Source organism: Pseudorasbora parva, chromosome 25 (assembly GCF_024679245.1).
Source record: "Pseudorasbora parva isolate DD20220531a chromosome 25, ASM2467924v1, whole genome shotgun sequence".
Taxonomy (NCBI): domain Eukaryota; kingdom Metazoa; phylum Chordata; class Actinopteri; order Cypriniformes; family Gobionidae; genus Pseudorasbora; species Pseudorasbora parva.
This window is the reverse complement of record NC_090196.1, coordinates 1,263,651-1,279,811: the sequence shown is the minus strand read 5'-3', so window position 1 is coordinate 1,279,811 and position 16,161 is coordinate 1,263,651. Positions and strand designations below refer to the sequence as shown.

The 16,161-nt window shown below is 41.7% G+C and overlaps 1 protein-coding gene across 1 annotated transcript in view; it reads right to left on the bottom strand.

Annotated features, from left to right (window-relative positions):
- ldlrad3 (low density lipoprotein receptor class A domain containing 3) overlaps positions 1-12,095 on the bottom strand; it is a 28,255-nt gene extending 16,160 nt beyond the window's left edge. Inside the window, exon 1 of the mRNA XM_067435980.1 lies at positions 11,900-12,095. Coding sequence (XP_067292081.1) covers positions 11,900-11,960 — 61 coding nt within the window. The 5' untranslated portion in view covers positions 11,961-12,095. The remainder of the gene's footprint in view (positions 1-11,899) is intronic.
- Between the last annotated feature and the right edge of the window lie 4,066 nt (positions 12,096-16,161).

Here is a 16,161-nt window from a genome sequence, read left to right as displayed (position 1 = left end):
AGTATAAAATATACAAACAGATGCAGCAAAAACTAAATTAAAATTTGTCAATATATTTATTTAAAAAAAGGTTATATATAAAAAATGTAACTGCACAATTGCATTTCAACAATGCAATTGGATTGCAACAACATTGCACTACATTTTCAACAAATTTTTAACATTAAATAAAAATTGAACTTGGTTTTGTAAAATAAAAGAGACTTTAGCATAAATCCTAAAAGGTAAAACCCCTAAATAAACAGCCTAAAAAAAGTCCAATACAAAATATAAACTACCTTCCGTAATCAACCAAAGGTGAACAAATATTTCTGAAACTTAGCCGCTTTAGAACATAACCTTCCTACGTATTAACTCCTCATAAAATAATGCAAAGTATTTATCATCCAGTTGATTGACTTTATCTGGCATGATAATCGCCATTTGGCATGTGACAATACAACCACCAGTGCTGAAGGCTCTTTCTGAGGGAACACTTGTTTCACAAATACTTTCTAGTAAGTTGGTTAACTCTTGAAAAGTTTGCCTTTCCTCCTTTCCAGAGGATGCACCTCACTATCTGCATTCGTGTGGACAGGTAGCCCTTCAATTTATTTGCTTTCTTGGGAGGTGTTTGTTCTGCATTAGGCAGTGATCTGTATGGTCAGCAAAGACTCAGACACAGCTCAGCCTTGTGTTCCCTCTATCTTGTTACTGTCAGTGAGTTGGAGTTTGAACCTGGGATCAACAAGCGAAGACATATCCAGCAGGTCATCAGTGGTGGGATCCTGATATTTGGCAGTGATGTAATCGAGAATGGTAATCTTCATTGTCTATGTTAGTTCAGTATCATCGTCATTCAGGCTCAAGATGTGACTTTCAACAGGTAAAGCACTGTCTTTACGTCGTACACACTCATAGCATCAAAGGAAAAGATGTCTCGTTTATTGCCTCACCACTGTTACGGTTTGGCTCAGGCAGGAAGACAAGGAGAGGCAGAGGAGTATCTCAAACAAAGTTTACTGAGGGAAGGTTCAAAAACACATACAGGGATTGCATAGCGGGTGGTATAACATAACGGTGACCGGACCAAGACAGAGGGAACAAGAGGAACTTTAAACCCAGATGACTGATTTAACGAGGGGCACAGGTGACACAGAACTAGACTAATGAAGGCAAACTGAGACAAAGGAACATATGACCAAAGCAAAAAACACAACAGAAACAGACAGATACGTGACAACCACACCCCTCACTAGACTCTGGCTCAGTAAATTGATCTTCTGCTGATTGGTTCATCATATGAAGTTTTATTAACAAAGTTCAGGAGGAGCACATTCTGATAATTAAGATAAGAGGAGAGCATTTAGCCAATCAATGATCAGAGGGGTGTAAATACAGCAGTCTTACCGCTGTTCGTTGGCAGTTTATCAGCATCCCTCCACCACCCCTTCTCCACACTTCTATACACGGGGGGACTCATAGTTCCTGAGATCATCCCTTTGTCTACAGTACTTCCTGTAGTGGCCACCACTAAGCTGTGTGTGTGTGGGCCATATACACTTCCTCCCAAGTTTTGGGAAAAACTGATAGGAGGTAAAAGATATAGTGGAATTAACTGAAGAGTCTTGCTAAACACATTAGCAAGCATTAAGGAGCCTAGCTAATAATTAGCTATGTTTACATGAGAATAACAGGTACAACATGTAAGTTATACATAATGTTAACACACTGTAAGCTGTTAATATCGACTGCCCTTACTACATACCGTTAATGTTTAAGTATTTAATCATAGCGCAGACTGTTTGCTCCCTCAATCCAGACGAATATTGAAAAATATTTTAAACGATTTAAAAAGGCTCGTCCAGAGGAGCAAATACAGTCTGGACCAGAGGTATTAGCAAAGCAGAGAAAAACATGTGGAAGATCATTATTCCGACCTTTGTGATAAGCTATTCGGTTAATTTATTTTGAATATTTCCAGGCTTCATACAGCGCTGCTGAAGAAGCAAGAGAGGCGCAGGGAACGTTAGCTGTAGAGAGAGATGTAGGAGAGGAGGACTGCAGCCAACATGCTGCTGCTGTGGGTGAGCCCGGTAGGGCTGAAGCAACAGGTGAGGTTAACAGCAAACACAGGGAGGTGTAGAAGCAGGGCAGGTCAGAAAAGCAGATTTTTCAGGAAGATAAGTCCCATTTCTATTTGTCTGTGACTTGTAGACAGGACAGCAAGCACAGAGGCACTGGATTTGATCCAGAGTGGCTAAAGATGCCTCAATTTAAGAGTTGGCGGTACCTCACACAGCATGGTAAATTTAAAAACTGCATCATTTGTGTAATCATGAAACAATAACGAAAATGATATTTTTATTTCATTATTTTAGTCATTTTTAATTCTTTGACTGCTGTGTTTGTTTGTTTGTTTGTTTTAGGAATGTGTTGTCGACTATGCAGACAACACAAGACAGGACCTGGATTTGACAAGACCTAAGACAGGCCGCGCAAATAGGGCTTTTGTTGAGGTTGGAGCCGTTATATACAGAAAAGACTATTGTAACGTCACATCACTATGGAGCACCAGCAGGACAGTCTCAGATGCCAGGCATCTCTTGCCTCTGGAAGGTTCCAATTTCAAAAACAAGTATAAACTTTTAGTTTTCAAATAGTTTTATAATAATTTTGTCACAGGCATCTCCATCATAAACTCGTTTGAGCCCACTATTGTTTTGGAGCATGACGCAGTCATTGGTGGGTTCAAGTGGCTTGTAAAAAATGAAATAGCCCACCACACAAATTATCCAAAACTTTTGAGCCTTGCTGAGCTTCTAGGGTGCGACTACTTCAGGAAATTAAAGGTAAAGGTCACCTAGGTATTACTTAAGATTAAATTTAATCTTTACATTAATAAATAAAAATTACAGTCCTTTTTTCCCCTTTTCTCAATGTCAAGATTGACAGGAGGAATAACTATAGGTCTCATCGTATTATTGACGACATGCTTGAGGTCTCAGCGGAGGTCATAGAGGAGCCAATTCTAACTCAAATTAAATCATCACAGGGAATTAGCCTGGAAGTTGATGAGACTACTGATGTCAGTCGGCAGGCAACTTGACTTGCATGTCCGGTTTGGGAACATTTATTTAGTTTGATGTAAATCCCATAAATTCTGGGTGCTGTTAATGAACTGTGAATTCTACTTGCCTATGCTTTCTTTCAGATCCATAGATAAAGAGGGACTTGTGTTTAATCACTTCCTGGATTTGGTTCCTATTGCTGATGGCAAAGCAGACACTATTGTCGCAGCTGTCAAGAATGTTATCTTGAAGAAAGGCCTCCCAACAGAAAGACTATATGGACTCGGGACTGACGGGGCAGCCGTTATGACAGGTAATTATTTGATGCTCATGTGAGATTGTTTTATTTTTTGTATCCCATGATTTTCGCTAAATTATTTTATTTATATTCAGGTCGTGTGAATGGAGTTGCAAAGCAACTTAAAGACAGTTTTCCAAAGATTGTGTCTGTAGCTTGTGCTGCCCACAGATTGACTGCAAGGACTCATCAAATGATGTAAGGTACATGGCCACTTTCAGGGACCACCTCCAAGAACTTCATTTATATTTTAGAAACAGTGCAAATCGTACTGCAACACTCAAAGCAGCATCCGCCACCCTGGGAGTCAGTGATTTGAAAATAAAGGTAATAGTAATTTGATACCATTGTAGTTATCTTCTGTCAATTAATAACCAATGATCAGTCTTCAATTGCAAACTTTCCAGGAAGTGAAGGACACACGCTGGCTCTCTCAGCACAAAGCCATCGAGACCCTACAGAGGAACCTCAGCGCAGTCCATGGAGCATTGGCAGAGGAGGAAGAGCTGAGAAGATGTCCAGGGGCAAAGGGCCTTTACACATTCTGTGCTACATACAGATTTGTGGCAGCAGTTTACCTCCAAACTGATGCTTTACCACACCTCACATGCCTGTCCAAAGTCTTTCAAAAAGCACGTCAACTTTCTACATATCAAGGAGCAGCTACATATCACCTGTCTCAACTTCATCAGGACCTCAATTATCCACAAGGACTTGGCGCCTTCAATATAAAGCATGAGGAGGAGAGGAAAAGGAGAGGGCAAGATGTCCACGAAGTGTCGAGGGAGGAGCTGTGGGCCAGATTACAGCGAGAGGTAAATGCCTTAAAACTAATGAATTTTCCTTTTCCTCTTCTAAATGGTCCTCTATGGCCTGCCCCTTAAAGGATTAGTCCACCTCAAAATTAAAACATTTCTAAACATTTAATCACCCCAATGCCACCTAGATATGAGTGAAAGAGAAATTACATTTTTGTAGGAAAACATTTCTGCATGACCCGTTGAAACTGCATTGATTTGGACTTCTACAATTTGGTTGCCATTTAAGCCCATTCTGTGGAGAAACATCCAGAAATGCTTTCCTAAAAAAACTTAATTTCTCTTCCACTGAGGAAAGAAAGACATGATATCTGGGTGGCATTGGAGTGAGTAAATATTTAGGAAATTTTCATTTTGAGGTCCTTTAATGACTGTGTGCAGGCTCTCCCTAAAAAGATGTTGATGGTCTGTTCATTGTAGGTCAATCCACCCTTACATCACTGGCCTGGAAACACACCTGGACAGACGGTTCCATGCTCTGGACATCCTTGGGGCCTTCAGTGTTTTGGGACTGCTTGGTAGAGCTACTCCAGAAGATGATATAATAAAGATCTCTCAGCTGCAGACTCTTGCCAGGAAATTTAGCCCTGAACAGGAAAATGAGGTACTGCAGTAAGAGGAACAGAGGAACAGAGTGGTTCTCTTTCAAGAATCATGTTCTCACTGGGGCATTCAAGGTGGGTCTATTAAAATGATTACTAAATTAAACTATGGTTCACAATACCAACACAACACACTAATGCCACGATGGTAAACCAAATGTTGTTTCAAGAACAAAGACCAGGAGGAGATCCTAAGACTGCTGGCGAGTGAGACTGATGAGTGGGCCAACCTCTACCCCTGCCTGAGCCTTCTTGCAGGCATTGCACTAGTAATTCCAGTTTCCAGTGTAAACTGTGAACGCGATTTTTCAACAATGAACAGGGCAAGAACTTCAATTTGACAAGCACAACAAATAATTATTCATTTTATTTATTTTAGTGCATTTTGTGGTAAATTATAGTTTTTTGCTCTGTCCTAAGGTGAAAACAGACTTCAGAAATCAGTTGCAAGGAGAACACCTGGCTGCTTGTTTGAGGATCTCAATCAATGGACCCTGTCCTGAGGCCTTCCCTTATGATAGGGTATTGGAGTATTTTTTCAAAAAGCCACGAAAAATTAAATGTCCAAACAAAGGGTGCAAGATTTGTCGCTAGTCTGTGGAGCACTCAGCGAAGCAATGCCTGTTAAGTTATCTGACTCTGTTTTGCTAATTAAATATGTGCGTGTCAATAAAAATTACTAAATATTTAACACTTTTTTGTTGACCCCCCCCCCCCCCCCCTAGACACCACACTACCACAGATCAAATCTAATTCTGTGGGAAACACTGCACACACACACACACACACACCATCTCAATCTGTGCTTGAAATGTGCATGAGCTTGCATGCATGCAAATTAATTTGTTTATGTTAATTCATGTTTATGTGCCGGTGTGGATTGTATTGGTTAAAGATGGGACGACTCTCTCGACTCTGAATTTGTCTCCCTCCTCGATTAGAATAGTGATTGAGGGAAAAGTGGTGATGGACAATATACATGACCTTCCTGAAGCAATGTGGCTTCTGTTCAGACTAATTCATGCATTACCCCTCAATTACCCCAACTAATCTCTACTTCCCATGGGGCAGAAAGGCCTGCAGCATAAAACACAGTCCTTGGCAAACCAGCAGTTTGGTTAACATTCATTTTTGCACACTACCATTCACTGTTACTGTGCAAATGTCTATTCTCCAAACAGATTTACATTTCGGTGACTGTTAACATGCCGTTTGAAAATGTTACTGTTAAAAATGAGCTTTCTGTTATAAACATTATTTCTGTTAAATTAATGTGAATGTAGTATAAACCTAATAAACCTGTTGATTTGAAAAACAATACTTGTTTTAAAGATTTATGGATTATTAAATACAAATAAACAACAATACATAAACTGGAAAGCTTGAGTTTAGTCTCTTTGCCTTTTTAAGTTATCTGTACTTAAATATTTGAGTTAATTCAATAACAAGATCATTTTAGGGAAACTCAATTAAACAATTCCCCCATTACTCAGTTGAACTGAGGGAATAACCTTTCTCAAGTTATTTGAGTAGCCTCAATGTCAGAGTCACATACGTTTGGCCTTGTTGTGTTTTGTCATCGGATAGTCTATTATTATTCTTCTCTGAAATTAATTGCATTTTTGAGGGTCTAAACATGCTCGAGAACTCAAGAAACTTTGCACATGCGTCAAAAGTGGTGAAAATGTAAGTCTGATATGGGTTCCAGTATTAGGTGTGGCAAAATGGCTCCATAGTCCCACCTACAAAACTTCAATTAGTAGTATGAATTTTGGTACACACCCAATATTCAAACGAATCATGAAATTTGTGTCAATACTAGGGATGTGCAACAGTGACCAAGTACTCGATTACTCAACCGTGACAGCGTAATGGGTTTTTTTCTGTTTTTTTCCCTCCTTCTCCTGACTGGTTATAGCAGGACTTTGGGTGGCGAGCTAAGCTCTGATCGTTTAGCTCGCCACAGCATGCGTCAAAAGACATGAGAAAGAGAGAATGGCCTCGAAGTCATGTAGCGATGTTTGGCTTCACTTTGAAAAGGTTGATGAATCTACAGTTCAGTGCGAGCTGTGCAGCGCCAAGCTGTCACACAAATATACAACAAGTGTGAGCTACCATCTAACATTTGTATATAAACTGACTGGGGATAACAGAGCGGTAAGACAAGCATTGCATCATTTGCCGTAAGACCAAAATGCAACGCAGGCAGAACCGGCATGATGGCACAGCTAATTGCTGAAAAGATAGTGAAAGATTTGCTGCCCATTAGTTTAGTTGACTGAGTAGGATTTAAAGATTTCATGCATCGTGTTGAGCGATGTCCCGTCATGCAAAACAGTCACGGCAAGAATAGATACTCTAATAATGTAGGCCTATATTAAAATAAATCACAAACCTGCCATAAACAGAACTTTATAGAAATTTACTCTCTCATTGGCATAAAGTCATTCTTCACCTCGGACAGCTATTCCTTTTCAGATGCTTCTTTATCAATAAAATTGCTGCATCATAATCTAAGAGTGTTCTAATCACGTGTTCTGGTTTTCATGTCATATTTTTATATTCTTACAGTCTTCAGATATTTTCATTATCTCCATGACGGCCATACCCCGCCCCCACATATGCCTCCCCCGAGTACTCGATTAATTGTTTTTAAAACCTATGAACATTCGAAATGAAAAATGTATGCCCATCGCTAGTCAATACCCAGCCATACACAGACATAAGAAAAATGCAAAGGTTGTATCATGTACTCCTGCTGCTCTGAAGGCTGGTGGTTTGTCACATGACTTGAAGCAAATGTGAATGCCAAGGAAAATAATTCACTGCACGTTGAACTGTTTCCTCTGGCCTGGCAGAGTTTCTTTAGTGCTTCATTTGACTAAACTAAAGTGTTTTTCTTTTCTTTGCAAATGCTTGTGTATGTTCTTCTGCCATCTTTGTGCAATCTATGTGCAATAGTAGAGAGGATCTCACTCATGTGAAGTAAAGGTACAGCTGTATATGGTCTCAGGGCAGTGTTTCTCAAACGGGGGACGCAGACCCCTAGCGGCCGTACAATCATTAAAAAAATTAACATTTTACTATCACAAACTGACACATAATTTTATCATATATTAACAGTAATATAAGGATCAAAATCAGAAAATATTAGGTTAAATTTCAAGTAACTGTAGATGCATTTTCATATCTGCAAAAATATTTTCACAGGAGCAGCTCATAACAGCTCGCCGAGAACAGCGCAGCCAATATGCAGAGCTGGCCTGACATGAGCCAAGAAAATTACGGCCCACCAGAAACGCTCAGAACAATGGACAACACAAAGACACATCAATATCAGCACAGTCATAACCACGTCTGTCCAACCACGCAGTGAAACCATCCACATCTTTCTTCATGTGTAGATATCGCCACAGAACACATTCTGGCTCCAGAAGAGTCCAGACAAATGTCCAGCCTGTCATGAGGAATCCCTGCTCAATCTAAAAAAACATATTCATCTGCTGAGGAACTATTGTTCCTTTAGTGGCGAATCACAATTGGTTGCATTTGTTCACTACAAGGACAAGGATGATATCAATGAACATATACTTTTCTGTGGATTAATCCCACGTGTGGAACAGGCACACCCCGCCCGGCACTAAAGTAATGAACTGCGTAATTCACAGCGCGGCTTTAGCTTCAAAACGAACAAACAAGTCCTTAATGACACTGCTAAAATCATGAATCTCATCAAATCCAAGACCACTGAATGCCAGGCTGTTTGAGGGGCGGCAGTGGCTCGGTGGTTCATGTAGGTTGTCTACAAACCAGAAGGTTGGTGGTTCGATCCCCGGTTCCACCTGAACTATTGTTGAGTTTTCCATGAGCAAGACACCTAACCCTTGGCACCTTACATGGCTTACATCGCTGTTGGTGAATGTGAGAGGAAAATGTATAGCCCTTTGGATGGCCATAGGGTCTGTTGAAAGCGCTATAAATGCAGTCCATAAACAGCAATCTCTGTTACGTACTGATGCACGCTGGCTCTCGAGAGGAACAACTCTTCAGACCCTGTTTGAGTTACGGGAGCATGTCTGCGGTTTCCTCTCTGAGCACTCGTTTTTTAGCACAGACCTGCTGAAGGACTACAGCTGAACTTACCTGCCGGATGCTTCCAGCAGGCTCAATGACCTGCACTAGGCAAAGACTCACCTGTCCTACAACTGTCTGATCTAGTTTCCGCTTTCATAAGAGCATTGACCTTTGAAATTTCAATAGTTTCCCTCAGATGAACATGTGCATTTAAACAGACTGCAGACAGGACAGACACATGTGAACAAACTTTACTCTCGAGTGCAAGTCATACTTTCCAGACATTGGGGTTCAGACTTCTGAACTTGACTGGATAAGGACACCTTTTGAGCACTCCTGGTAGTCTCCAGGAGAGACCGATAGATTGGTCCTCAGACAGGGCTTTGAGGATGATGTTTTCAGAGGCATCAGACACAGTTTTGGTGTAATGTAGAGGAGTAATCCCTAATGCTGGGAAATGTGCAAGACTCAGTCTTATTGCCGCTGTTGCCAAACTTCATCCCTGAATGCAAAACCTTAACAGTGCTAAACAAGTGCAAATATCACATTGAACATAATACGAATAAAGCAAAATGGACAGATGGACCTTTATTTAAAGTCTGTAATAAAAAGCAATACAATTGAATGTAAATCATTGCTGACCAATTAATGTGAACTAAGATAAGTGTGTTTAAAACTGTTCATATACTAAAATGTTTAAATGTTTGTGTTGCAGAGAGACGCACGGGAAAACAACTATACCAAACCTAAGCTACTGGTTTTAGTTGGTCTAAATCAATTCCATTTGTAGCCTTCAGTAAATTAAAAAAGCTTTTTCTGCCTGTTTTGGCATTAGATTAGTAGCCTAATGGGTGTGTGCCATGGCTACCATGAGCATGGCTTTAAAAAATAAAATAAAAATAAAAAATAAAAAAACTCTTTCCTCCTCTATTTCTCCTTTCTTCTTCCCTTTTCTGGTTTTTGCTACTCTGAGTAGTGTACAAATCTTGGTATTTAGGGCACTTTTTGTGTTTCGTTGCCTCTTCTTGACGGATCGCTTCCTGTTCTCCTGAGTTGTAAGTCGCTTTGGATAAAAGCGGCTGCTAAATGCATAAATGTAAATGTAAATGTACGAAAATGATTCATAAAACATAAATATCAGTTCATCAGATTTACTTTCTGGCAAAAAAAAATTCAAACTATATCAGTCACTGAGAAGGTTTTAAGCAATTGTTAGCTCATTTGTTGGCCTTTAGAACATATTAAAGTGCACATATGTAGATCTTAGAAATCAAACTGTTCCCCGAACCCCCCTAACGACCTCACGTTTGTAATCTCAGTGATTATAAAACAGTACCTTTATTATGATTAAGGGATGTAGGCCCTACAATATGGTCATACAGAATAAGGTCTTAATATTTGATTAATAAGTAATATTAAACAGCTGATATCCTTATAGAATTGGACCCTAAACTAAAGTGTTGTTTTTTTTCATCCCCTTACTGGGGGCTGAGCCTGCCTTGTGCAGCCCAGGGGCCCGTCGTGATAGCCTGCCCAGGGGCCCGCCATCACTAAGTTACGCCACTGAGCCTGGTTATTGCTAGCCTGACGTGGTCATACTCAATTCTAGTCAGAATATGAGTCTGATGCTCCATTGGGCTGTGATTATGGGGTGTTTCAACCCAACCAGGAAAGACATCAATTGGATAGACCGACAACCAATCAGAGCAACGGAGCGACGCATTGTCAAATGTCACTAGAGCTCAACTGCACCGTGTTGCCAAATCCGTGTTTTTTCCCGCGGGTTGTTTTCTATGTCCGCGGGTTGAAGCGACTATTATGTGATATATAGCCGTCATCGGCTAAAGCCCGCCCTGATGATCTCATTGGTCCGAACAGTTTCTGTTCGAGGATAATTACTCCTCTATGGATTGAGGCCAGACCGAACTGCCCGACCTAAAACATTTATGGGCGGGGCTAAATTCGGCTGGCATCAGGCTAGGTTATTGCATTCATTCAGTGCCAGTCTGGTTTGCTGTATAACTGCCTTTCTGAGTGTTTTCCCTGGTGTCTTGTCTTGTCTCTTAGTTTTTGGATTACTTGCCTGTAAATTACATAGTGCACCTAAACCTGGTGCAAGGCATTTCTTTGGTGAGATTTTTTTATGCTTAGTCCTTGACAAATAAATAAACAAGGAATAATAATTCGTCACACTATATTGATTTAAAATCCATTTGGTTCATTTGAGTGTCTCAGTGGGTTTAGAAGTTCTGCCACTTCCTGCCAATCGATTAATGCCATGTAACTGGACACTGCAAATCAGACGCGCGCGCGTGTGTGTGTGTGTGTGTGTGTGTGTGTGTGTGTGTGGAGAAATCCCTAAAAAAAGTGTTCTTGCGTAAAGAGCTGTGAAATGAAAGCAGGAACTACAGATGCGCAGTGGCAGGAGATTGGGTTGGGTTTCCATCAACAGCAAATTCCAGCAGAAAATAATAAATGCCAAAATATTTCCCATAAAGCAGTTCTGACTCAGTTCAGCTGTGTGTTAAAGCCTAAAACGTGTTCAGCTCCTTGTCTTCTCGATTAGTTTTTAATCAGTAGCTCTGTTAGTGTTTGGACCATTGCATGGTGTTGCTGACCTTCAGCGCGCGCGCGCACGCACACACACACATGCACTTACTACATCTGATGTGAGAATGAGTACCGACACGTCACGATCGAGCGTTGGTGAACACGTTAGCACTATCATTGATAGCGCGTAGTATTTGGCGAGCTTTAAAACTAATGTGAAACACTAAGGCTGTTTCTTTATAACGAGCTCGTGCATGTCAACTCCTGCGTCCACGCAGTAAATCACAAACTCTCGGTTCACACAACGAAAAAAAAACCAAGTCCCCGGGAGCGAGCAGGCGCGCGCACGTTGATACCGGCTCCACTAACCCGTTACTCAACGCAACAAAAGTTACGACTGTCCCGTAAGAGCGAGTGTAGGAGACGCAACAGCTGCGAAGAAACACTACAACAACTGCCGCACTAATGGCGCTACGGGAGAAACAATGGATGAAGGCAGCGACTCACCGACTGATCCAGAGCCCGTGCCCGAGCCCGAACCGAGCAGGAAGTACCAAACCCACATCATTCCCCGACGGACCGGCCCGCGGCGGGGCTAAAGCTCGCCGAATCTAACGCGTCTGTCCCAAAGCCGTCAGCGCGTCGGTGTGTCCGTGTGTCCGTGCGCTGAGAGCGGGAGGTGGGCTCGAGCTGTTGGGACAGCCCTGGATCAGGAGGAGGAGGAGGAGGAGGAGGAGGAGGAGGAGGAGGAGGAGGAGGAGGAGGTCAGGACAGGCTGGTGTGGAGCAGCGGTAAAGGCGGAGACTGTGATTTCAGCCAGGACAACTTGTGCATCCATTTAAAAAAGTTACAAAAAAGGACATAAACATCCATGTCAAAAATAATAATAATAATAATAATAATATTCTACTTAAGCTTAGTTTCATTTTAAAGAAGACCCTTGGCAGAGTATTGTTGTGTTAAAGAGTTTATATACATTATTTTATATTAAATGTGTATTTTATTAAACATGTTGAACTCTAAAACTGCTAGAAAATCAAAGCCCTGAATCTTAACGAGCTCCATATATCATGATGATATGTCAGAAAGTGAGCTTGAGTGTTTGGGTTCTCCCATTGGATCAGGTTTGAGATGTGCAGTAGAGTTTCTCTCTCTCAGAAACTAACACACACACACACACACACACACACACACACACACACGCAAATGCGTTTTACTACACATCCAAACCACACTCTGACATCCATACCAACACACACGCGCAGACACACACACACTCTATGACATCCATACCAACACACACACAGTTATGCATCATTTATCCAGTTGGCTCTATAATATAAAGCGAGTGTTTGCTTTATAGGCCAAACCTGAGCAAATGCCTCCATCTGGTAAATAATAATACAATGTCTAATTTTGAAGCTTTGCCAACAGCCTATTACCACGGCATCGTTTTATAGTTCAGGGATTAAAATTCCATTCAAATGGGTTTCAGTGGGGAAATTTTTTTTGTCCTTCAAGGGATAGTTCACCGAAAAATTGTGTGATGAATTCCTCCTGTGGTTGTCCAGCCGTCAGACCTCCGCTCATCTTCACACACAGATGAAGATATTAGTGTTGCAATCCGATGGCTCAGAAAGGCCTTCATTGACACCAATGTCATTTCCTCTCTCAAGACCCATAAAGGCACTAAAGACGTCGTTACAAAGCCCATCTCACTACAGCGGCTCTACAATCATTGATGAAGAGGCCAGAATAGAGTTAGTGCGCAAAAAACGAAATAATTACACCGTTCTCTTCTCCATTCGGTCACTGATGGAGTGTGGGCTCAGGCACCTTTGGGCTTGTGTAGCTGGGGACACTTCAGGAATATTACTGGTCTGACTGCACTCACACTACACCAGCAGATATCCTTCTGTAGACGGGGCTGCCACCAGTACCACATTAGTCAGACAATTAATCGAGTCTTTTTAGGCTTTGGAGTACTTTTTTTGTGTGATTTGATCATTAAAAAATGTAACAAATTGTTGTGATTAATTGAATCTGTTGTAAGTTTATGCGATTATAACCCCTTTAAGCTAATCTGAGACTGGGTCAAGACCAGCACACCTGAAGTTCAGATCCACATAACTGCAGAGAAATGACTTCATTAGAATAAGACACTATGCAGAGCTGTCACCAATCAAATGAAGTGCTACAGAAGATGCGTCTGAATTGGTAAATTATAAAAGCGTTAATAAATGATGTTGACAATAATTTTTATTGAATGTTTGTATAAAAACAATCTTGTTTGCAGTCATGCTCAAATTTGTAAAAACAGCTGTCTTGCTCTTGTGATATTGCATAGTTATATCATGTTATAATACTACAATTCAGATCTCATACAAGTACCTTTTTGCAACAATATCTTGAATTTTGTGAGCATTTGTAATAATTCTGGTGACATTTTTGACACAAGACCTTCAAAAAGGCCAGGACCGGTCTTGAGTACTACAACACGAAACACTTACAACAAACCGGCCCATTACAGAAAAGCACATAAATATAACACACACACACACACACACACACACACACACACACACACACACACACACACACACAGTTATTGATCTGAACTGAGTCACAGTTAACTGAACAGATGTAATTGAACACCGCACCTCAATAAATGCTTTTCTTACTGAGTATTATTTTTCTTGTTTTTAGTCCAAATATCTAAAAATTCTTACATTAGGAAGCATTTACTAGACCAGCAAACGTTTTTTGTCTTGTTTTGGGGATAACTCAAAATGAAGAGGGTTTTGTTTAAAATAAGATATAATCTGCCAATGAGTAAGCAAAATAATCTTAATCATTTCTGTTTGAATTTAGATTATTTTGCTCACCCCTTTGGCAGATTGGTTTGCTTATTTTAAGTAAACTCTTTTCATTTTGAGTTATTTTCCCCATAACAAGACATTCATCTTTGCTTGTTTAGAAAATACTTCTCGTTTAAAGAATATTTGGACCCACTTTATATTAGGTGGCCTTAACTACTATGTACTAACATTGTAATTAATCATTTGATACAATGCACTTATTGAGTACATACATGTTTTTACATTGTACTTACATTTTTAAAAATGTAGTTACATTTGTAATTACACAGTTGGCACTTTTAAACTCACACACACCACCTCACCTGACCCTAACTCTACCCTTAAACTGACCCACACCACCACACCTGACCCTAACTATACCCTTAAACTGACCCACACCACCACACCTGTCCCTAACTCTACCCTTAAACTGACCCACACCACCACACCTGTCCCTAACTCTGCCCTTAAACTGACCCACACCACCTCACCTGTCCCTAACTCTACCCTTAAACTGACCCACACCACCACACCTGTCCCTAACTCTACCCTTAAACTGACCCACACCACCACACCTGACCCTAACTCTACCCTTAAACTGACCCACACCACCACACCTGACCCTAACCCTACCCTTAAACTGACCCACACCACCACACCTGACCCTAACTCTACCCTTAAACTGACCCACACCACCACACCTGTCCCTAACTCTACCCTTAAACTGACCCACACCACCACACCTGTCCCTAACTTTACCCTTAAACTGACCCACACCACCACACCTGTCCCTAACTCTACCCTTAAACTGACCCACACCACCACACCTGTCCCTAACTCTACCCTTAAACTGACCCACACCACCACACCTGTCCCTAACCCTACCCTTAAACTGACCCACACCACCACACCTGACCCTAACTCTACCCTTAAACTGACCCACACCACCACACCTGACCCTAACTTTACCCTTAAACTGACCCACACCACCACACCTGTCCCTAACCCTACCCTTAAACTGACCCACACCACCACACCTGACCCTAACTCTACCCTTAAACTGACCCACACCACCACACCTGACCCTAACTCTACCCTTAAACTGACCCACACCACCACACCTGTCCCTAACTCTACCCTTAAACTGACCCACACCACCACACCTGTCCCTAACTTTACCCTTAAACTGACCCACACCACCACACCTGACCCTAACTCTACCCTTAAACTGACCCTCACCACCACACCTGTCCCTAACTCTACCCTTAAACTGACCCACACCACCACACCTGTCCCTAACTTTACCCTTAAACTGACCCACACCACCACACCTGACCCTAACTCTACCCTTAAACTGACCCACACCACCACACCTGACCCTAACTCTACCCTTAAACTGACCCACACCACCACACCTGTCCCTAACTTTACCCTTAAACTGACCCACACCACCACACCTGACCCTAACTCTACCCTTAAACTGACCCACACCACCACACCTGACCCTAACTCTACCCTTAAACTGACCCACACCACCACACCTGACCCTAACTCTACCCTTAAACTGACCCACACCACCTCACCTGACCCTAACTCTACCCTTAAACTGACCCACACCACCACACCTGACCCTAACTCTACCCTTAAACTGACCCACACCACCACACCTGACCCTAACTCTACCCTTAAACTGACCCACACCACCACACCTGACCCTAACTCTACCCTTAAACTGACCCACACCACCTCACCTGTCCCTAACTCTATCCTTAAACTGACTCACACCACCACACCTGACCCTAACTCTACCCTTAAACTGACCCACACCACCACACCTGACCCTAACTCTACCCTTAAACTGACCCACACCACCACACCTGACCCTAACTCTACCCTTAAACTGACCCACAC